This window comes from Engraulis encrasicolus, chromosome 1 (assembly GCF_034702125.1).
Source record: "Engraulis encrasicolus isolate BLACKSEA-1 chromosome 1, IST_EnEncr_1.0, whole genome shotgun sequence".
NCBI classification, from domain to species: domain Eukaryota; kingdom Metazoa; phylum Chordata; class Actinopteri; order Clupeiformes; family Engraulidae; genus Engraulis; species Engraulis encrasicolus.
The window spans coordinates 12477845-12502687 of NC_085857.1; the positions used below are offsets into that span (position 1 = coordinate 12477845).

A 24843-nucleotide genomic window follows, 5' to 3' on the forward strand; every position below is an offset into this window, starting at 1 on the left:
CAAATAGGGACTGCTGGCACTGAAGCGGTTGAGAGAGAGAGAGAGAGAGAGAGAGAGAGAGAGAGAGAGAGAGAGAGAGAGAGAGAGAGAGAGAGAGAGAGAGAGAGAGAGAGATCATAACAAGAGACAGCGAGTGAGAGAGAGAAGATAGAGAGTGAGGTAGAGAGAGTGAGTGAGGGAGGGAGAGGGAGAGAAAAGAAAGAGAAGAGAAAGAGTGAGGGAAAGAGAGCGAGTGCTAGTGGAAGAGAGAGAGTGAGTGAGGGAGAGATAGAGACAGAGGGAGAGATAGAGATCGAGGAAAATGCCAGAATAGGGGGCGGTCTCACTGGCTCCAGCCCAGCCCATGAAAAGCATGTACAATATTTCATCATCAGTGTCATCATCATATCACATGATTTCTCTACTATTGTTATTGTATTTAAAGTGTCAATCATTCACCAGGCTCCTTTAGATTCTTGGAGAGTAACTAGTGACACGGCAGTGCTGCTGCGGCGCGGTACTCGGCAACACCAATCTGTGCACACTCGGAACAAGCAAACAAACACCGGGGCATCTGGGAAACGGGTCATCTGAGGAAAGAGGGAAGTTATTTTGTGTGTTGTTTGTTTTTTTGTTTTAGTTCTGCACGATGTTGAGCTATCTGCCCTTCCTGTCGCCCACGACATGGACGCTGATTCTACTGCTGGTCGGCCTGCTTGTTGTGTAAGAGATTCAAATCAAAGTTGTCGTCTTCTCACTCTCTTTCTCTCTCTGTCTGTTTCTTCTTCTTCCTCTCTCTCTCTCTCTCTGTTTCTTCTTCTTCTTCTTCTTCTTCTCTCTCTTTCTCTTTCCATTAGTTTCTTCTGTCTCATCATTTCTCTCTCTCTCTCTCTCTCTCTCTCTCTCTCTCTTGCTGTTTCTTCTTCTTCTTCTTCTTCTTCTTCTTCTTCTTCTTCTTCTTCTTCTTCTTCTTCTTCTTCTCTCTCTTTCTCTTTCCATTAGTTTCTTCTGTCTCATAATTTCTCTGTCTATCTCTCTCGCTGTTTCTTCTTCTTCTTCTTCTTCTTCTTCTTCTTCTTCTTCTTCTTCTTCTTCTCTCTCTCTTTCTCTTTCCATTAGTTTCTTCTGTCTCATAATTTCTCTCTCATCTCCAACTTCCTATGTTTATGACTCTTTCTTTTCTCTGTCTGATTTTCTCTTTCTCTCTCTCCCTCTCTCTCTCACACACTCGCACTCTTTCTCTCTCGCGCGCTTTCTCTGTTTCACATTTGTCTATGTATACAGTATACAGTACAGTAACTATACGGAGTATACCCACTTCTAAATTTCAGGGATTTCAGTATACCCACTTATAATTGATTTATCCGTTATTTTGAATAAGACAAATATATACAGTATACCCACTTAAAAAATGTTCAAATATACAGTATACCCACCTTAAAAAAGTAGACTACACCACTGATGTATACTGTATACTGTACGTGTATACTGTAGCCTACAAATAATGTCCATGGTGCTGTTGCCACAGGTATGGATACTGGCCCTATGGCATATTCAAGACGTTGGGGGTCCCAGGCCCAAAGCCTGTGCTGTTCTTTGGGAACATGCTCAACTACAAAAAGGTTCGCTCATTATAATCAGACCTTTTAGTTTTGTTGAATTAATCGACTGACTGACTGATTGCATGATTGATTGATTGATTGATTGATTGATTGATTGATTGATTGATTGACTGACTGACTGACTGACTGATTGAATGGAAGCAGTGTTATTATCAAAAACTAAGGACTGACGCTTACGTAGACAATACGCACACACACACACACACACACACACACACACACACACACACACACACACACACACACACACACACACACACACACACACACACACACACACACACACACACACACACACACACTGTATTATTCTTAAATGTTGTGTTTCTCATTGTAGGGCTTCCACAATTTTGACCAGGATTGCTTCAAGAAGTACGGCAAGATGTGGGGGTAAGGACGATGGGAGGCAACCTATTCTCAAATGGAATCTAATGGAAGCTAGTGGTGTGCATTGGCACTGCCCTCACGATTCGATTCGATTACGATTCGATTCAATTCTACAATGCATCAGTCATGATGAGGCAATGCAAGTAGTCAGATACTGAGCAACATTTTATTGGCTGTTTTCTGTATCAGTCTTGCAGTTTTCAATGCTTTGAAGTGCTTTTATTTAATTTAACATTCATTTGCTCCTGAAATATCCACGGAAGTAATTGAAACTTTAAAAAATGCTGCATCGATTCTGGAAATTGCCACATTGAATTGAATTGTCCATGCCCCGCAATGCATTGCATTGCCGAATCGATTATTGTTGACACCACTAGAATCTGCATGGAGTTCATTTCAACCCTTAGAGTCTTAGTAACACTGGTATTTTTTACTATGTGTCTCCAGGATTTATGATGGGAGGCAAGCTGTTCTTAGCATCATGGACTCAGAGCTGATCAAAACCATCCTTGTTAAGGAGTGCTACTCCATTTTCACCAACAGACGGGTAGGCTACTGTTATTGTATTGTATTGTATTGTATTGTATTGTATTGTATTGTATTGTATTGTATTGTATTGTATTGTATTGCACTGTATTGTATTCTATTATAGTATGTTATGTTATGTTATGTGTTATGTGTTGTATTAAATTATATAAAATCATTATTTTTATTTTTTGATATTATACTTTTTATATTATATTATATTATATTATATTATATTATATTATATTATTTTATATTATATTATATTATACCATATTATATCTTATTGTATAACATTTTATTTTATTTTATTTTATAGGCATTTTACTATGCTTATTCAGTCTCCAACACATCACTCAAAGTAATTTATGCTCAAGTGTCCTTGCGTCACATTGTGTAACCCAGCCGTTCCCAAAGGAATTTGGGGTTAATAAAAAACCTTGAATATACTTTCATAACATACAGTATAACATATAACCACTGCATCATTGGTTAGTCAAGTCAAGTCAAGTTTCTTGTCAAAAATCATATGTAACAGGGCACACAAGTTTGAAATTGCGCTTGACCAGTCTCCAATGTACAGTTAAACTAAAACATATAAGACATTGACAATAATCTCTCTCTCTCTCCTCTCCCTCTCTCTATCTCTCTCTCTCTCTCTCTCTCACACACACACACACACACACACACACACACACACACACACACACACACACACACACACACACACACACACACACACACACACACACACACACACACACACACACACACACACACACACAGAACGGTATTCACTTGGATGGTTAATGTATTTAACAATATGGAGGGACAAAATAATGTTTACTGTTAATGAATACATGTACTATGGGGCCTGGGGTCCAAAAGGGGGTCCCGGATAGAAAAAGTTTGAGAACTACCTGATGTTACCTAATGTAACATGTTCTCTTGCAGAATTTCCGTCTGAATGGTCCCATGTATGATGCCGTGTCAATTGCAGAGGATGAGGACTGGAGGAGGATTCGTAGTGTGTTGTCTCCCTCTTTCACCAGCGGACGCCTGAAGGAGGTCTGTCTGTCTGTCTGTTTGTCTGTCTGTCTGTCTGTCTCTCTCTCTCTCTCTGTCTCTCTGTCTGTCTGTTTTTTTCTCTCCCTCTACCCCCCGCCCCACCCCCCTTTCCTGCCTTTCACCAGTGGACGCTGCCTGTCTGTCTGTATGCCTGTCTATCTTTCTCTCTCTCTGTCTGTTTTTTTCTCTCTCTCTACCCCCCGCCCCACCCCCCTTTCCTGCCTTTCACCAGTGGACGCCGCCTGAAGGAGGTCTGCCTGCATGTCTGCCTGCCTGTCTGTCTGCCTGTCTGTCTCTCTACCTGCCTGTCTGTCTGCCTGTCTGTCTGTCTGTCTGTCTGTCTGTCTCTCTACCTGCCTGCCTGTTTGTCTGTCTGTCTGTCTGCCTGTCTGTCTGTCTGTCTGTCTACCCACCGGCCTGTTTGTCTGTCTGTCTGTCTCTGTCTTTTTTTCCTCTCTTCATCCCCCCCCCCTCTCCTATCCCTCCATCTGTCCTGCTCTGCAATGCATACCGTAGTCTACGCATACTGGACCCTGTTTCTTGAAATTGCTGTTGCCAACCAGTTTGAAATTTAGGAGGTTGCCAATGTGCCTGTCTATCTCTCTCTCTATCTGCCTGTCTCTCTATCTGTCTGTTTTTTTTCTCCCTCTACCCCTGCCCCACTCCCCTTTCCCCCCTTTCACCAGTGGACGCCGCCTGAAGGAGGTCTGCCTGCTTGTCTGCCTGCCTGTCTGTCTGTGTGTCTGCCTGTCTGCCTGCTTGTCTGTCTGTCTGCCTGCTTGTCTGCCTGCCTGTCTGTCTGTCTGTTTGTCTGTCTGTCTGTCTGTCTGTCTGCTTGTCTGTCTGTCTGCCTGCCTGTCTGTTTGCCTGTCTGTCTGTCTGTCTGCCTGCCTGCCTGCCTGCCTGTCTGTTTGTCTGTCTGTCTGCCTGTCTGTCTCTCTCTCTCTCTGTCTGTCTCTCTGTCTGTCTGTTTCTTTCTCTCTCTCTACCCCCCGCCCCACCCCCCTTTCCCCCCTTTCACCAGTGGACGCCGCCTGAAGGAGGTCTGCCTGCTTGTCTGCCTGCCTGTCTGTCTGTCTGTCTGTCTGTCTTTCTGCCTGCCTGTCTGTCTGTCTGTCTGTTTATCTGTCTGCCTGCCTGCCTGTCTGTTTGTCTGTCTGTCCCTCTGTCTTTTTTTCCTCTCTTCATCCCCCCCCCTCTCCTATCCCTCCATCTGTCCTGCTCTGCAATGCATACCGTAGTCTATGCATACTGGACCCTGTTTCTTGAAATTGCTGCTGCCAACCAGTTTGAAATTTAGGAGGTTGCCAATGTGAAATTGCATTAGAACCATATAAGCTGCTACCTTAGTTACCAATGACACTATCAAGAATCACACCCCTGGTCTATTATGCATAGACAAATGGACTCAGATGAAAAAAAAAACGTTTTACACTTCTTAAATGTATTGGTTTTATAGGCAACGTGAATAAATAGATACAGTATAGATATACATAAACAGATATATGATACATAGATAGAGTGAAGTGTGTGATGAGCGTTGACTTGATTTTCTCAACTGATCAGGTATAGATCATTTTCTGGAACCAAAAATGCAAACCCGTTGTACAGTAGAGAGTAGAGTAGAGTATGATGTCATTTATTGATCCAGAGGGAAATGAAGGTGTCAAGTAGCATACATACATACATACATAAAAACAGAAGAAGACACGAGGACATTACACACAACATTGCACATATATTCACAAGTATTCGTCATTACATACAGGGTATATTCACAGGGTCAGATCTACCTATCGGACACACACACACACACACACACACACACACACACACACACACACAGACAGACACACACACAGACACACAGACACACACACACACCAAGATCAAAAACTAGAAAAGTGTCCAAAGTGTGACCTCAGAAACATTTACAGTGCCCTCCATAATTATTGGCACCCCTGGTTGAGATGTGTTAAAAGCCTTAAAATAAATTCAGTGTTTATTGCAGAAAAATACTGTCACACTGAAAATTGTAGGAAAATGTAGCCTTCAACTCAAATGAATTGTAAGAAAATAAAAAAATCCCTGACTAAAAAATAATTATTTTTCATTAAATCACCTGTTCCACAATTATTGGCACCCTTAACAATTCCCAGGAAATAAATATAATTGAAGCATTTCTGTCATTTCTACAGTAGTTTACAAAGTTTACCAGAGTATGTAGGAACATTTAATTAGTAATTCATCACTTCCTGTTTCCCTGGGGTATAAATATGACGTGACACCGAGGCCATTTCTCTTATCCACTCTTAAACATGGGAAAGACAAAGGAACACAGCATACAAGTGAGGCAGATGTGCGTCGACCTTCACAGGTCAGGCAGAGGCTACAAGAAGATTGCCACTCAACTGCAGCTGCCCATATCCACTGTGAGAGGAATAATTAAGAAGTTCAAAACAACTGGAACAGTGGTAAACAAGCCTGGACGAGGACCCAAGTTTATTTTGCCACCACGCACAGTGAGGAGGATGGTAAGAGAAATCAAAAGATCTCCAAAGCTCACTGTTACAGAATTACAACAAATGGTAGCATCCTGGGGTCACAAAGTCTCCAAATCAACCATCAGGCGCTGTCTACACGCCAACAAGCTGTTTGGGAGGCATGCACGGAGAAAACCTTTCCTCACTCACAATCATAAACGCAAGCGTCTGGAGTTCGTCAAGCGGTATTGGGGCTTCAACTGGGACCGTGTGCTTTGGTCAGATGAGACCAAGATTGAGCTTTTTGGCAACAAACACTCTAAGTGGGTCTGGCGTACCACGAAAGATGCGCATGCTGAAAAGCACCTCATACCCACTGTGAAGTATGGGGGTGGGTCAGTGATGCTGTGGGGCTGTTTCGCTTCCAAAGGCCCTGGGAACCTTGTTAGGGTGCATGGCATCATGAATGCTTTGAAATACCAGGACATTTTAAATCAAAATCTGTTGCCCTCTGCCCGAAAGCTGAAGCTGAGTCGTCACTGGGTCTTTCAGCAAGACAATGACCCTAAACATATGGCCAAATCTACACAGAAATGGTTCACCAGACACAAAATCAAGCTCCTCCCATGGCCATCTCAGTCCCCTGACCTCAACCCCATTGAGAACCTGTGGGGTGAGCTGAAGAGGAGAGTACAGAGGAGAGGACCCAGGTCTCTGGATGATTTAGAGAGATTCTGCAAAGAGGAATGGCTGAAGATCCCTCTTTCTGTCTTTTCCCATCTTGTGAAACATTATAGGAGAAGATTAGGTGCTGTTTTGTTGGCAAAAGGGGGTTGTACAAAATATTAACACCAGGGGTGCTAATAATTGTGACACACATTATTTGATGTCAAATAATTATTTCTTTATGTGGGATTTTTTCCCCACTGAATAAATGCACTTGTATTGAAGGTTGGATTTTTCTCTTTTTTCCATTAAGGTCCCATATTATTTAGAAAAAAAATAAAATAATTGGAAGCTAAAAAACACATCTCAACCAGGGGTGCCAATAATTATGGAGGGCACTGTATTTGCTGTTTATTTGGCCTTTGCACCAAATACACACTACAGCCCTGAACAGGGTTGCCAGACCCTATTTACAGCCCAGTAAATAGCCCAATCTGGAGGGACACCACCCAATCTGGCAGCCCCTGGCCCTGGGGGTCGTTTCTCGACAGTGCCTTTGCTAACGACTTTAGCCATTTTGTTCGTTCTTAAGACCAACGTTGTAACCAAGGTCTTGAGTTGGTCTTAAGTTGTTCTTAAGTTGTTCTTAAGTTGGTCTTACGTCTAAAGACCAACTGAAGACCAACTTAAGACCAACTCAAGAGCAACTTACGACCAACTCAAGACCGACTTAAGACGGTTAGCAACGACAAGAATCGAGAAACGGAGTCCTGAATTCGTACAGCGCAGTGCCAGAAAGGGAAGTTTGTGCGAGGTTGTTATGTAGAGTAGCAAAAAGGGGATATGCTTGCTGTGTGACTTAACTTATGTGCATAACCGTGTGCAAATGAGAGCACATACTTGTTAAAGAAGCATCAAAGGTGGAGGTGCGTGTCATATAGGGGCAACAACAGGGTAGGCAACAAAAAAAACACATACACTGACTTGTGCCTTAAAGCCACATACACTTCATAGTTCAAGAGAGTCCTTGTGCCTTAAAGCCACATACACTTCATAGTTCGAGAGAGTCCTTGTGCAAGAGCCCTCAGCAATGCAGGTGCAGGTGTGAGGCAGGAGAAGGTGAACAATGAAGAAAATTCAAGAGACGCCGCTCACTGCTTACTGCTAGCTTTTACTGTTACTGTTTTCTTATGAGCGAACATCGCTAGAGCTAGAGCGAACCTGGTGACGCACTGGGCAAAACGCGATGTTCGCTCTGAAAAATAAAGTAAGAAAAAGTCCAGTAAGCGGTGTGCAGTGTCCTGTCTTTCCCTAGGCCCGGGACAACTGGCCCCTTTGTCAGCTTCCCTGGCTGCCAGTGTCTTGCCCCTTCTCATAGTATCGTGTTAACAGTACAAACACGGTGAACCCATGTATGTTCAGGAAGCTGGAATTCCATTTATGTGTAAACCGAATGCCCAAATGGAGGTGATTACAAAAATATCCATGTATGTACATGTGCTGAACAGAAGCTAATAAATTATGCACCTGCGTGCGTGCGTGTGTTGATTTGCAGGTATACTGAGGCCTAACCTGTTCTGCAATATACAATGGAATGGCACGCAAAGGGAGATATCTTATCGCTAATGACTTTGCACTCCCTGACAACATAGTCAGCAACCGCATGACTGTGACTCATCATTTTTGCTGGTTGGCCAAACCCCTGCAGGGGGTTTTATTGTATTTATTAGATCCTATGAAAAAACATGCAGGGAGATTTGCATTATAGGATAACTTCAGTCAATTTCAATATGCAGTTGTAATGCTCACACTACCCTGGTCATAGTAATGGGGGTAGCTGTTTGTTTACATTTCAAAAAAACATTTTTATTTATTCCCAAAAGCATCCAAAAGGTTATGCAAGATCAGCAGACAACTAGCAAACAGCGGTACCTTTTGGGAAAATATTTGGAGTAGGCCTATTTTATTTTATTTTAAAACGTAAAGAAACGCTGCCCCCATTAGAATAGCTCATATCTCGTAAAGGGCTGAGCCGAAAACTGCGGCATCACCGGGTACTGACAAGTCAAGGGTAGCGTGAGCAATACAACAGCATATTGAAATTGACTGAAGTGGTCCTTTAAGCTCAATGACCGATGACTGTAGTCAGTCCCGTCAGCAGGGAAGGACAAACGGGTATGTTGTCCCGGGCCCAGGGAGAGAGGGGCCTCAGAATTGGGTCCCTATTACACTGTATGTGTTGAGAGGGGGACTCTTTAAGATGATTTTGTCCTGGGCCCAGCCATAGCTGTCCGCAACCCTGACTGTAGTATTATAACTATTGATATACTCCCGTGCTACTTACGCTCGCAAGACAGGTAAAGCTGTAATTGGAATCATGACTGCCTTAATGTAATAATAATGTAATAATACATGTCATTTGTCATTTGTATTATGTAATATTTGTACTGCTATTATAAAAGGTTACCAAAACTTTTCATCTAAGATGACGATTGCCTTGGAAAAAATGCAGTATTAGTTCAAAACCACCTAAGGTCGATTTAATATCTTCTAAGGTGTATTTTGGTCCCAGAGTGCTCTCTAAGAGTTGACGTAACAGCCTGATAAACCAGCCTAAATGTGAGATTGGATGTGTAATTTTTGTCGTCCAGTGGGTTTACTAGGCTATTGACTTAACACTGTTTTTTTTTTACTGTGCACTTTGTTCCTAGGCTGGTGTAACAGGTGTTTACAGTACAAACACAGTCAACCCATGTATATTCTGGAAGCCATCATTCCATTTATGTGTACACACACATAGCGCAAATGGATGTGACAGGCTGGTGTAACAAAAACAAGGGACTGGATATGATATGTACTGTATATGATATGTATGCTGGGAAGGGTGGCTAGAGGGAGGGGATGTATGCAATGCTTAATGTGTGTAGCCTATTTATGTTTTGAGAGTGTGAGTTTTCAATGCAGTGAATGTACATTTATGTTTATGGTGAGATCAAAGGCAAATGTCATGCTTGCCTAAAGTCTATACTATTCTATTCTATTCACACTTTCTTCCCCCTCAGATGTTTGCCATCATGAAGACTCACTCCGCCAACCTTGTGAGCAGCATGAAGAAGGATGCAGACCAGGCCAAACCCTCCGACACCAAGGAGTGAGTACCCTCTAGAGTTGTGAGTGACGTTCGCGAACGAGCCAATTCTTTTGAACGGCTCCCTGAAAGTGAACGATGGGAACCGGATCACAGCTGGGGAAGCCACTTAAATGCTTTTTTGTTCATTTTTCATTCATTTTGAGCATTTGATCTTGACGTAAGTAATTTAATTTGGGGAAAAAACACAATTGTCTGCCTTAAAGAGTGCCAGAAACTTGTTGTTGTTGTTTGAACAAAATTACCTAAAGGTGGAGTCAAAATATTACATTCGTAACACTGAATGAATACGGTAATTAAAAAAAGAGCCAAAAGAGCCAATTCTTTGAACGGCTCTTTGAAAGGAACGAGCCACTATGATCCGGATCCTGTCAAAGAGCCATAAATCCCATCTCTATACTCCTCATTGGAATAGCACTCTACACTCCGCTCCGACACCAAGGATTGAGTACTCTAGGGGTGTGTTCAAAATATCGGTATCGGGATATATCGTCACGGGCCTCTTCACGATACGCGTATCGTATTGTAGGTGTCAGTATAGGGCCGTACACACACATCGCTGCTATTTACTAGCTTCTTGCTTGCTCGCCTACTCGCCTCTCTTTCATGGAACGTTCGCTGAAAGTTCCCGCGGCTTTAACTGCCAATGAACAGGCGAGAAGTACCGAACTCTGCCTTCCAATTGGTTACTCGCTTACTCGCCTCGCTCGAAGATAAAATATTTTCAACTCGGGATCCGCCCACATCACATCGCTTGTACAGTACTCGCCTACTCGCCTGCTAGTCTCGCTGGAACACACTGACATTCTATTGAGTTCATTCGCTTAGCGAGTAACTAGCAGCGACGTGTGTGTACGGCCCTTATCGATACAATTTAATAGCATAAATTGAATTTTGAATGCCACACAGTTTTGTGAAGGCAGTCTTTTACATTCACTACAGTGTAACTGTTGCTCTACAGGAAAAAGTAACATTTGGTTTTTCATGTTTATTTTCTTAAAAATGTAAAAAAACAAAAATGGATAAAAACAAAAAACTGTGTTTTTACACTATTTTGGTCAAAACCAGTAAAGAGAATCATTTGGAAGAATGCTCTAGTTCCCTTTCCACTTTCCTAGATTTGAAATTCCCTGCGCCTGCTTTCTAGAGCCTTCCTTCAGCAAGGCTTTAGGCCCCATTTGCTAATCTTTTAGCCATGTTTGAACACCCATGTATCCATTATTTGGTATTCTTTGGGTTTTTTTGATGTCCTCTGGAAGTGGAAAGGCAACTGGAGCCGTCTTCCTAATGACTGTCCTTACTGTTTTTGATCAAAACAGTCTCAAAATACACTTTGCACAAATTTGGCTAAAAATGCCCATTCACTACCATTCAAAATTTCAAGCCTATTGTGCCACCCTTTAACATCAATCAAATTTGCTAGAAATTTACAAGGGAGTTATGATAGTGCAAAGGAACAATACTGCAAGAGCAGAGTGGGATATTGCAAAGTTTTCATTTTCGAGGGGCGTTTGATGCACCCTAGTACTCACTGGGATAGCACTCTGCTACCCTCCCCTTCGACACCAAGGAGTGAGTACTACTCATTGGAATACACTAGCACTCTACTACACAAACCCTCCGACACCAAGGACAGTGTTGCCAGATTGGGCTGTTTCCCGCCCAATTGGGCTGCTTAGGATGGCCGTGTGCTGGAAAAAAAATGGATTTTGGAAGAAAAAACGTCCAATTTTTGGCCATAGAATAGAATTGGGCGGGATTTAGTGCTTCCAGGCGGGTTTTGAGCATTTTTTGGGCTGGAAATCATCAGCCTCATCTGGCAACCCTGACCAAGGAGTGAGTACTACTCATTGGAATACATGTACACTAGCACTCTACTACACTCCCCTCTGACACCAAGGAGTGAGTAGGCCTCATTGGAATAGCACTCAACTATATTATTTTATGTCAACAGTTTTCAAAGTGGAGGCAGGGGCTCTTTTGGGAGGGGCTGTGAGGGGGTGCTTAATTCAGTCAACACTGCTATATTCATCACATTTCCTGTTTATGGAATATGAATTTATGGGTGCACTTATCGACTTATGAAATGGGGGTGCTCTGAAAAAAAATAGCGTGGCTCGATTCATGATGGAAACTACCGGTATATGGCCTTGTAATGGTAAAGGTTGTGAACAACTGCCTTAAGGAACTTCCTTCTTAGCGCGCTGCGCCACACCGGCCCCAGCTTATGGAACTTCCATATAGAACGTGGAACGCTCATCTGTTGCGCAATTACAGTTTTTCTCGATTGGTTTGGCTAATTTCTCAAAACTGAGATGACATTCTCAAAACAACACAGACGAATCCCCAAACCAACTTGCAATTTCTCAAAACAGAATGGAATTTCTCATTGCTTTCATCAAATATCAAATGCTTTGTACATGTCTCAAATGTTTAGTAGGCCTACATCTCTGCAGATGGCTATGTACAAATACCCTACAGTTGACACATTGAGCATACATATAGCACATTTTTCAAATAAATTGATCTTGCTTATCTAAACGAATTAGACAATTCTCAGTGTAATGGTTGCCCTCTCCAAAAACTGTCATCATGATTTCATTGTGGAAGTCATCTTATGCAAAATAGTCTACAAAATTGTCAAAACAGTTATTTGGCTAATTTCTTGACATTTTTCCAAACGACATTCTGTTTTGAAAAATTGCTAGTTGTTTTGGGACTTGTCCATGTTATTTTGAGAATGTTATCTCTGTTTTGAAAAGTGAGCCAAACCCATGAGAAACCTGTAATATATGGGCACTACTTTCTGTATATGAATTTACAGAAAAGAAAGTTACCAATAAAGGTCCATGGTAAATTGTCTGTGTTGTCAAACTTCAATGGTTTCACTCACGTTTTCATTTTTATACATAGTCAAAATCTGTTAGCTGAACATAGAGAAAACATCTAACCATTTTGACTTATAGTGCTTACACAATGGCAAAGCGACAATGTATTTTGGGGGTACTGATGATATATGTGAGGAAGGAATTTAGTTTTGACACACGGGTTAAGTGTTTTTGGAGTGATATCAGGAAGTGATGAGGATCCATGTAGTTTTGCTGAACCATACAGTTTAGTTTTGACAGAAGGACTAAATTAATGCAAATGACCCAAAGCAATTGAGAAGGATCTATGCCATTTTTATGGTACTGACTATTTATGTGGGAGAAAGGTTAGTGCTGATGCAAGAATGAGCTGTTTTGGGAGGTATATGACATTTTGCAACTTATCTGAACTGTTGTGCAGAAGTGTAAGAATGTTTGCCCAAATGACCCAATGGTTATAGGAATGTCATCTCAGTTTCAAGAAATTAGCCAAACCAATGGAGAAACTGTAACATGGGTCCATTGTGTGCGTTTCCACTCAGGTATTTTGGCGCGTACAGCATGGACACCGTGGCCAGCACAGCCTTCAGTGTGGACATTGACTCCCTCAACAACCCCAAAGATCCCTTCGTCTCCAACATCAAGAAGATGCTCAAGTTCGACCTGCTCAACCCCCTCTTCGTGATTATCGGTAAGGCTTAAGACGCAGTATGCAACGTCAATTACAGATTTTCTAATTAATTAATCTGATTCGTCTCATGATAATTTCATATCATATCATTCTAATTCTAGGACATAGTGACAGGCAAATTACGTTTTGGGGAAGTTCTGTTTTAAAAATTGGGTTATTACTCTCAGGTTCAGTTTCAAGAGTTACCTCTCCCGGTGAAATGTCAAGGGTGTAACTATATGCACCAACCCCCCAGATAGACAATAGTGTACACCAGGGGTGGGGAACCTATGTCTTGAGGGCCGTTTGCGACCCTTGAGGCCGTTTTATCCGGCCCCTGATATAGTTTTAATATTATGCAGCTTCACATGAAATATGACATATTTTGTAAAGGAAACCTAGAGGGACCTAGAGAAGGTTGGGTCTGTTTTAAAGGTGGCTGCCTTCAAAATAGTCTTAAAGGGACACTGTGCAGGAAATGGTCAAAAAGGGTACTGCAACTACAGTATATCACGAAAGTGAATACACCCCTCACAGTTTTGCAGATTTTTGAGTATATCTTGTCATAGGAAAGCATTACAGAAATTTAACTTTGACACAATGATTAGTGACCTTTTAACAACATATTTAACTGCTTACATTTCTTGTTCACTCAGAAAAAAACAAAATACAGCCATTAATGTTTGAACATGTACTCACAAAAGTGAGTAAACCCCAGATTAAAATCCGGTAGAGAAGGGGCTATGTTGGCTCGAATTGTCTCGAAATGAAACGAAATGAAAAGGGATGACAAGGGAGGTCATCAGTGTGCGTTTCAACCTTTCTTTGCATTGAACTTTTAAATTTTGAGTCTGCATCTGGCTTAAATAGATTGGTGTGAGATTTGAATGCAATCCTATGGAGAATATTGTGATCTGCTTCAGTAGTCAAAGTGCATGTTGACATGCATGTTTCTTTTAGGTGTATTTCAGATTGCCAATGTTGACAGCATTCATGCATCCCCAAACCATGTCAGTCCCACTACCATGCTTGGCTATTGAGAGGATACACCTTTTTTTGTAAAACTCACTTACCACCACACATGCTTGACACCATCTAAAGCAAATTTCTTTATCTTGGTCTCAAGAGAGATGAACAGACCAAGGACATGGATCACGGGAACCATGTCGTGTGATCTGAAGAGACCAAGATAAAGAAATTTGCTTTAGATGGTGTCAAGCATGTGTGGTGGTAAACAAGTGAGTGAGACCTCCCTTGTCATCAATTTTCATTTCGAGACAATTCGAGCCAACATAGCCCCTTCTCTACCGGATTTTAATCTGGGGTGTACTCACTTTTGTGAGTACATATTCAAACATTAATGGCTGTATTTTGTTTTTTTCTGAGTGAACAAGAAATTTAAGTGGTTAAATATGTTGTTAAAAGGTCACTAATCATTGTGTCAAAGTTAAATTTCTGTAATGCTTTCCTATGAAAATATATACTCAAAAATCTACAAAACTGTGAGGGGTGTATTCACTTTCGTATATACTGTATGCTGCTCATTGAAACTGGGCAGCCAATTGCCAAATTTTATCTTTACATGAAAGTTTTCTAAGTAATAAACAAATATTTTCTAGTATGGTCCAGGTAGAGTCATTTTTGCAGCTAAAAATGACTCTTTTTGGAAATTCAAAATGGTGGACCATGGAGAAGATCCCCCTTTTCATGTATGAAAAGTGCTATTTTTCCAGTCATAATGAATACTTAGAATTTGATGCTGGTGGGTAAGTATTCATGAGAAAAGGTAACATTAGTGAATGGGCAGCATGAAATCTGGAAATAAACAACTAAAAATCTCACACAGTGTCCCTTTAAAGTGCAGGGGGGAAATCCTGGTTTGTGTTCATAATACGGCCCTCTGAGGACTTTCATGGCCCTCGGATGAATTTGAAGTGGCCCATCAAATGGAAAAGGTTCCCACCCCTGGTGTACACCAACAATCCTGCACAGCTCAACTTTAAGTGTCTGTGCTTGTTTTCAGCTTTCTTCCCCTTCATGGCTCCTATCTTCGAGAAGCTGGGGTTTGCCTTCTTTCCCACCTCTGTGACGGACTTCTTCTATAAGTCACTGCAGGCCATTAAGAACCAGAGGCAAGCCAGCACCCAAAAGGTTAGTGCAAGTGGACTTCACATTGTGTGTGTGTGCAGGCACGTGCACAGCATAGTTGCCCAAGGTGCCCGGGCAACTGCTCTTTTGCCCACCTTGGCTAATGTTGCCCTTCCAAGGGAGAGGGAAAATAATATGGCAATTATCATTCATATTTCAATATCATTTCATTTCGGTATAATTCATAATTTTGATTTAAGTTTTCTACAACAAAGTCTTCAGAGTCAGTCATACAAATTCACCAGGCCTGTCGAGAATGGTCTCGATCGCGGGTACAACTTCACTGAGGGGAGGGAGAAGCGCTGCACGCGACAGTCGCCTGAGCGCCTATGAGACACGAATGATTTTGAAGATGTCTGGGAGTAGAAGAATGTATGCGACCGGGCAGAGACATAAAATATTTTGAAGATGCCGTGGGAGAGTAGCCTAGCGCCACTGCCCTGACGGCCTGAGAAGAGCTTGAAACATAGCAGCCTACACAGTATTAAAATAGGCTAGGCCTACATGATCCCAATTAACGTTTCTTAAATCCGATGTCGAGTTCACGTTTAGTGATCCTAAATAATCTGACAGTTGGATGTGCCACGTTCAGATCTATTGGGGGAAAAAACCCGACAGCCAGCTAGCTTGCAGTCAACGTTTTACATTGCTCAGGTTGTTTTGTGGAAGGTTAACCTAAGTTACATGCAGATGATGACATGACGTTTTATCAAGCAAGATGAATGATGGACATAAAGCACAATTATAGAGGTCTGATCTTCAGACAGCTAGAAAGGTGCTTTTTCTTATGCTGATTTTCTCCAACCCAACTGTTTCCACTGTCAATGTCCACAAAACCTCTGCACATGAGGAGGAGACATGTAGGGCAGGCTGATCATCTCGGACTGATAGGCTACAGGTTTAAAAACTAGCAGGCATTTTCTTATAATTTAATTTCATTTAAGATGAGGAGCAGCCACAAACCACACATGAGGAAAATGTGGATCAGGAGACATTTAGGGCAGGTAGGCACAAGGCTGATCATCTCTGATGTATGATTAATAGGTAGGCCTACATGTTCAAAACCTAGCACACTATATCATACTGTACACATAGTCAAGATACTATAAAATAAAATATTAATAATAGGCCCAATTATGACAATAATACTTCTAGGCCTACTACTACTAGGCCTACTAAAAATAATACCATAATAATAATAATAATAATAATAGCCTAATAATAATAATAACTTGTAGCCTACTGGTAATTATGTAATTACAAAGATGACGAGTTTAAGGCATCAGCTGTGTTCAGAGAGCCAGAGCAAAAGTCAGATGATGTCAGGGAAGACTGTGAAAGCACATAAAGGAGAGATGAGCATGAGGATGAGAGGAAAAAGAGGATGACCTCAGATGTTGAGATGGAGGGTTTGGCAGAATCAACAGATTTAGTTGTTTTTTTTTAACTGAGGTCGGCTAATCTCACAGATCCAGCTCATGTGCAGATGAACAATCTAGAAAGATCAGGAAGCGCGCTCAACACCTTGTCTTCTTATATTTTACACTGGGTGCTTAACTTCGTCTATGAATGAATTCAAATCTCAAAAGAAAGTGAATAAAGAAGCACTCATCAGATTTCTTTTTTCATTTTTAATCGCCTCACATCACAGACGTTTCGGGCTTACACCCTTCTTCAGTGTGAAATGGCAAATCGCCATTTCACACTGAAGAAGGGTGTAAGCCCGAAACGTCTGTGATGTGAGGCGATTAAAAACGAAAAAAGAAATCTGATGAGTGCTTCTTTATTTACTTTCTTTTCAGATGAACAATCTTAAATATGACCAGAACTTAATCAGATTCAGCATCTTAGTTGGGCCTTGTCATCCCATGGTGAAGTTTCCTAAAAATTCTGCTGGCCGCTCATTGTTGATGGGGTTTTTTTTTTTTTTGGAGGGGGGGGTTGCCCCTTCTTCAGGTTGGGCAACTGCCCTTCTAGATTCCTGTGCACGTCCCTGTGTGTGTGTGTGTGTGTGTGTGTGTGTGTGTGTGTGTGTGTGTGTGTGTGTGTGTGTGTGTGTGTGTGTGTGTGTGTGTGTGTGTGTGTGTGTGTGTGTGTGTATGCGTGTGTGTGCATCTCCTCAAGATGGTGTCAGTGAATGCTTGTGATTAATATCAGTAGATTGGTGCGCGTGTATGCACACTTTTTCTCGGGTAAAAGAATGTCACTTGAACACAATTCTTCACACACACACACACTCACAAACAATCAAAGGATCAAAGGTGTTCTCTGCATCACTTCTTGCGATGTTTCGCCATCTGGTGGTGAGTTTGTGAACTGCTTGTTTTTATTTTGCGCATACAGAGACGAGTGGACCTCCTGCAACTCATGATGGACTCTCAGACTCAGGACGAAAACGAATCTGGCAATGACAACAGCATTCACAGAGGTGAAATACTTCATATTTCTTTTATTCATTTTAATATATTATTTATTTACTTTTTTGTGATTTGTATTGACATAGGATGGTGACACAGAAAAGATAGTCAAACAGTATAGTAAGATACATACAGGATATAGGATGCAGTGCATTCAGGACAGAAACAAACCTGATGAAGACGCATGTTAATGAAACGTTAGTCTTACTTCACTGAAAAAATAAAAAACAGAAAATAGACATCCGTGTGGCACCAGATTATTTTTCCTTTGTACTTATAATTTACACCCGTCTCCAAAAGAGTTGTCGCCTATCCATCTGTTTGGAATAACAGCTAACAGCTGTACAAAAATAAATTTCATGCACCAAAGAAAGATTGACCCTTTATTGAACACAGACAGGGCAGATTTTCACAAGACAAAAGTTTTGTCGCCTATCGAACATAATGTGAAAATGAGCAGATAAGTCACTTCAAAACACTTCAAATACGCAGATCGGGTGTCATACTTAATCACTGAATCACTCTCACCTCTCCAGAAAATCAACTTTGGCCTTAGGTGTATGTTTAGGGTCCTTGTAATCATGGAAAGCAACACAATGAAAAACAATGAATATCAATGAGAGATAGTGACATACACTCGCCTCCAAAAGAGTTGTCGCCAATCCATCTGTTTGGAATAACAGCTAATAACCTGACTTTCAATTAATCACTTGGCTTCAGAAGTCACTCATATGAAAGCTACAACCCTCCCGAATGAAAATGTATGTACAAAAATAAATTTCATGCCCCAAAGAAAGATTGACCCTTTATTGAACACAGACAGGGCAGATTTTCACAAGACAATTTTTTCGTCGCCTATCGAACATAATGTGAAAATGAGCAGATAAGTCACTTCAAAACACTTCAAATACGCAGATTGGGTGTCATACTTAATCACTGAATCACTCACACCTCTCCAGAAAATCAACTTTGGCCTTAGGTGTATGTTTAGGGTCATTGTAATCATGGAAAGCAACACAATGAAAATCAATGGAGTTCAATGAGAGATGGTGACGTATTCGCTATTCGTAGAGCAATACATGTTTAACTTCATGATTTAATCAATGATAAAAGCCCTCAAACACCTGCAGCATGCATGCAGCTCCTCATAAGAGCTGTATCTGTACCATGTTTCACTTTATACACCATTTCTCTTTTTTCATATTCATCATCTCCAACACCATATAGTTTTGATGCTATCAGTTCTAAAATGGTTGATCTTGGGATCTTGACTTCAGAGTATGAGTCCCATTAGCCTTCATTTTTGTCAGAATTAGGACTGACATACTCTTGGCTGGCTTTCTTGAGACAGGACAGTGGGAGAGACTTCTTTGGTGTTAAAGGTGAAGAATTTGGAAAGAATACACGGTGCCTAAAGTCAAACATGGGAGGGATACAACTCTTATGTGGAGCTGCATGCATGCTGCTGGTGTGTGAGGGCTTTTATCATTGATTACATCATGAAGTTAAAAATGTATTGCTCTATGAATAGCAAATATGTCACCATCTCTCATTGAACTCCATTGATTTTCATTGTGTTGCTTTCCATGATTACAATGACCCTAAACATACACCTAAGGCCAAAGTTGATTTTCTGGAGAGGTGTGAGTGAATCAGTGATTAAGTATGACACCCGATCTGGATATTTGAAGCGTTTTGAAGTGACTTATCTGCTCATTTTCACATTATGTTCGATAGGCGACAAAACTTTTGTCTTGTCAAAATCTGCCCTCTCTGTGTTCATTAAAGGGTCAATCTTTCTTTGGTGCATGAAATTTATTTTTGTACATACATTTCCATTCGAGAGGGTTGTAGCTTTCATATGAGTGACTTCTGAAGCCAAGTGATTATTTGAAAGTCAGGTTATTAGCTGTTATTCCAAACAGATGGGTAGGCGACAACTCTTTTGGAGGCGAGTGTATTCGCTATTCGTAGAGCAATACACTCGCCTCCAAAAGAGTTGTCGCCTACCAATCTGTTTGGAATAACAGCTAATAAACTGACTTTAAATTAATCACTTGGCTTCAGAAGTCACTCATATGAACGCTACAACCCTCTCGAATGAAAATGAATGAACAAAAATAAATTTCATGCACCAACGAAAGATTGACCCTTTAATGAACACAGACAGGGCAGATTTTGACAAGACAAAAGTTGTGTCGCCTATCGAACATAATGTGAAAATGAGCAGATAAGTCACTTCAAACCACTTCAAATACGCAGATCAGGTGTCATACTTAATCACTGATTCACTCACACCTCTCCAGAAAATCAACTTTGGCCTTAGGTGTATGTTTAGGGTCATTGTAATCCTGGAAAGCAACACAATGAAAATCAATGGAGTTCAATGAGAGGTGGTGACATATTCGCTATTCGTAGAGCAATACATTTTTAACTTCATGATGTAATCAATGATAAAAGCCCTCACACACCAGCAGCATGCATGCAGCTCCACATAAGAGCTGTATCCCTCCCATGTTTGACTTTAGGCACCATGTATTTATTCCAAATTCTTCACCTTTAACACCAAAGAAGTCTCTCCCACTGTCCTGTCTCAAAAAAGCCAACCAAGAGTATGTCAAGCCTAATTCTGACAAAAATGAAGGCTAATGGGACTCATACTCTGAAGTCAAGATCCCAAGATCAACCATTTTAGAACTGATAGCATCAAAACTATATGGTGTTGGAGATGAAGAATATGAGAGAAAGAGAAAAAAAAGAAATGGTGCATAAAGTGAAACATGGTACAGATACAGCTCTTATGAGGAGCTGCATGCATGCTGCAGGTGTTTGAGGGCTTTTAACATTGATTAAATCATGAAGTTAAACATGTATTGCTCTACGAATAGCCAATATGTCACCATCTCTCATTGAACTCCATTGATTTTCATTGTGTTGCTTTCCATGATTACAATAACCCTAAACATACACCTAAGGCCAAAGTTGATTTTCTGGAGAGGTGTGAGTGAATCAGTGATTAAGTATGACACCCGATCTGCGTATTTGAAGTGTTTTGAAGTGACTTATCTGCTCATTTTCACATTATGTTTGATAGGCGACAAAACTTTTGTCTTGTGAAAATCTGCCCTGTCTGTGTTCATTAAAGGGTCAATCTTTCTTTGGTGCATGAAATGTATTTTTGTACATACATTTTCATTCGGGAGGGTTGTAGATTTCATATGAGTGACTTCTGAAGCCAAGTGATTAATTGAAAGTCAGGTTATTAGCTGTTAATCCAAACAGATGGATAGGCGACAACTCTTTTGGAGATGGGTGTAGTCCTGCTCTGGTTGCACCGGATTGTTAATTTAGAAGCGCGGAGTGCGAATCTACTTTGTTTTTCAATAATTATCTTCTTTGCTGGCTATGGGCGGAATTCTTCATGACAGTCTTCAACAGGCCAGATGATTACAACCATGTATACTACAGTTTACTCTGTTATTTGGCTAATTTCTTGATTTTTTTTCAATGGACATTCTGTGGAAATAATTTAGCTTTGACACACGGGTAAACTGTTTGTGGAGTGATATGAGAAAGTGAGGAGGATCCATGTAGTTATGCTGAACCATCCAGTTTATTTTGACAGAATGACTAAATGAATGCAAATGAGCCAAAGCAATTGAGAATGATATATGCCATTTTTTTAATGGTACTGACTATTTATATGGGAGAAGGTTTAGTGCTGATGCAAGAATGAGCTGTTTTGGGAGGTATATGACATTTTGCTAGTTATCTGAACTGTTGTGCAGAAATGTAAGAATGTTTGGCCAAATGACCCAATGGTTATAGGAATGTCATCTCAGTTTCAAGAAATTAGCCAAACCAAACGAGAAAAACTGTAATGTAATGTTGTGTGATGTCATGTGATGTCTCCTCTCTAGGACTGAGCGACCATGAGATTCTATCCCAGTCAATGTTTTTCCTCTTTGCGGGCTACGAGACCAGCAGCTCCACCATGAACTTCCTCTTCTACAACCTGGCCACACACCCAGAGACCCTCAAGAAACTCCACGAGGAGATTGACCAGGTCTTCCCAGACAAGGTGACTCTCCTCTTCTCTCCTCTTCTCTTCTCTTCTCTTCTCTTCTCTTCTCTTCTCTTCTCTTCTCTTCTCTTCTCTTCTCTCGTCTCGTCTCGTCTTCTCTTCTCTTCTCTCATCTCCTCTTCTCTCCTCTTCTCTCGTCTCCTCTTCTCTCCCCTTATCCTCTCCTCTCCTCTTCTCTTCTCTTCTCTTCTCTTCTCTCCTCTTCTCTTCTCTTCTCTTCTCTTCTCTTCTCTCCTCTTCTCTTCTCTTCTCTTCTCCCAGACAAGATGACTGGAATGACAATGGGTCTCTCTGTCCCATCCTCTCCCCTTATCCTCTCCTCTTCTCTCCTCTCCTCTCCTCTTCTCTTCTCTTCTCTTCTCGCAGACAAGGTGACTGAAATGACAACAGGTATCTCCCTACTCTCCTCTCCCCTTATCCTCTCCTCTCTTCTCCTCACCTCTCTCCTCCCCTCTCCACTCCTCTCGTCTCCTCTCCTCTCCTCTCCTCCTCTCTTCTTTGCTCTTCTCTTCTCTTCTCTTCTCTTCTCTTCTCTTCTCTTCTCTTCTCTTCTCTTCTCTTCTCTTCTCCCAGACAAGATGACTGGAATGACAATGGGTCTCTCTGTCCCATCCTCTCCCCTTATCCTCTCCTCTTCTCTCCTCTTCTCTTCTCTTCTCTTCTCTTCTCTTCTCTTCTCTTCTCTTCTCTTCTCTTCTCTTCTCGCAGACAAGGTGACTGAAATGACAACAGGTATCTCCCTACTCTCCTCTCCCCTTATCCTCCAGAGAATCATGAGAGTGAGATAAAGCAGGCGGGTTCTTTTCCAGTATCCACTTTATGTCGGGTGAACGCCCCTTTAGGAGACCTTCGATTAGGAGACCTTCGGAGTCTTGAGGTAGAGAATAAATGGCCCCTTAGCGCTGTAGATGGCGCAAACACCACGAAAAGAGAAGAAGAAGGGAGGACAACGCCCCCTCAGGAGACCAAATTTTGAGCACAAGCTTTTGCATTGAGTGGGCGTGTTTCGATTCCTCTTATTATATATCCAACCTCTTTGCCTTATCCTCTCCTCTCTTCTCCTTACCTCTGTCCTCCCCTCTCCACTCCTCTCCTCTCTTCTCTCATCTCCCCTTACCCTCTCCTGTCCTGTCCTCTCCTCTCCCCTTATCCTCTCCTCTCTTCTCCTCACCTCTCTCCTCTCTCAGATGGAGTATATGGACCGTGTTTTGAACGAGTCTGTCTTTGTCTTCAATCTTGATATCTCTGTCTGTGTCTCTTTGTATCTCTCTGCGAGTCTTGTCAGTCTTTCTGTTTGTGTAAAGTATGTGTAAAGTATCTCTTCTCTTCTCTTCTCTTCTCTCCTCTCTTTTCCTCCATAGGCTGATGTCCAGTACGACCCCCTGATGCACATGGAGTATCTGGACTGTGCCCTGAACGAGACGCTGCGTCTCTACCCTCCCGCCCCGCGCACGGATAGGGTCTGCAAGAAGACGGTGGACATCAACGGCGTGCTCATCCCCAAGGACATGGTCGTCATGGTACCCATCTACGCCCTCCACAGAGACCCAGAGATCTGGCCCGAGCCAGAGGTCTTCAAACCAGAGAGGTGGGTCAGTTAGATGGGTAATTTGACACTGCTAATTTTTATGCAGATCACTTACTTTTTATTCACATCATAAGCCTGTCTTATTGTGTTGAAAACACAAAAATTTTACAAATATAGCCTACTGCTAGCTTATCTTGGAAAAGTAGAAATCCCCTTGTGGACCACCTGAACTCTGTCGCGGACCACTAGGCCTAGTGCCGAAACGTCAGCACCAAAGGAAAAATAAAAAAGTGGTGAATTGTGAAGAAGCAGTGTCGCGCTCTTCATTACATTACATTACATTATTACATTATATTGCATTTGGCAGACGCTTTATAACCAAAGCGACTTTCAAAAGAGGACATATTCAAGCCAACATCACAAGCAAATACAATGTGCACAGGAGATATACAGAACAATAAGTGCAGTTGCAGAGGGGTTCGTTTTTTTTTGTTTTTTTTTTAAATTAAAGAGTAAATAACGAGTACACACACACAAACTAACTAAACTAAACATCATGTCAGGAGTCTGCCCTGGGGCAAGGCCAGTTCAAGCATTAGTCTAGTAGATTCTCTCGAAAGAGGAAGGTCTTCAGTTGTTTCTTGAAGGCTGCAAGAGATGTGCTTAGTCTTGCTGCCTCTGGGAGACCGTTCCACCACTTGGGTACCACAACGGAGAACAATCTTGACTGGGAGTACCTAGAGCGACTGGATGGCAGAGCCAGACGGCTTGTGCTGGATGAGCGCAGTTCTCTTCCAGTAACATAGGGCGTTAGTAGCTCTTCCTTGAGTTAAATGAAGACTGGAGTACCTTGAAAAGCTTCACCTGCTAAAAAAGAGACATTTGAGGTGTTTGGGCTCTCACCAATAGTCTAAATGTATCAATATATCGCAATATAATCTGACGATTGAATCGAATCGCATCGTATCGTGGGGCATTCTATAGTATTGAAAATAATCGAATCACTGGCCCCTCCCCAATGCTCTAGCCCCATAACATAGTAGAAGTGGAAAAGTAATTGGAAAAAGTTTAATCGAATCGTATTGTATCGTGGGTTATACTTCAGTATCGAAAATAATCGCATCGCGTCGAATAATAAGATATCGATATTGAATCTTATCGTCATGGAGTGATTTACACATGATTTACACATGCATTTCATGTGTGATTTACACCCCTACAGGTCAGTATGACTCTTCAAAACAGTGCTTG

The 24843-nt window shown here is 41.6% G+C and overlaps 1 protein-coding gene across 1 annotated transcript in view; it reads left to right on the top strand.

Annotated features, from left to right (window-relative positions):
• The first annotated feature begins 373 nt into the window (after positions 1-373).
• Positions 374-24843, top strand: part of LOC134447883 (cytochrome P450 3A30-like) — a 26298-nt gene continuing 1828 nt past the window's right edge. Inside the window, exons 1-11 of the mRNA XM_063197587.1 lie at positions 374-702; positions 1508-1601; positions 1939-1991; positions 2436-2535; positions 3468-3581; positions 9793-9881; positions 13288-13436; positions 15439-15566; positions 17907-17991; positions 21901-22061; positions 23426-23652. Of these exons, the coding sequence (XP_063053657.1) occupies positions 629-702; positions 1508-1601; positions 1939-1991; positions 2436-2535; positions 3468-3581; positions 9793-9881; positions 13288-13436; positions 15439-15566; positions 17907-17991; positions 21901-22061; positions 23426-23652 (1274 nt within the window). The 5' untranslated portion in view covers positions 374-628. The remainder of the gene's footprint in view (positions 703-1507; positions 1602-1938; positions 1992-2435; positions 2536-3467; positions 3582-9792; positions 9882-13287; positions 13437-15438; positions 15567-17906; positions 17992-21900; positions 22062-23425; positions 23653-24843) is intronic.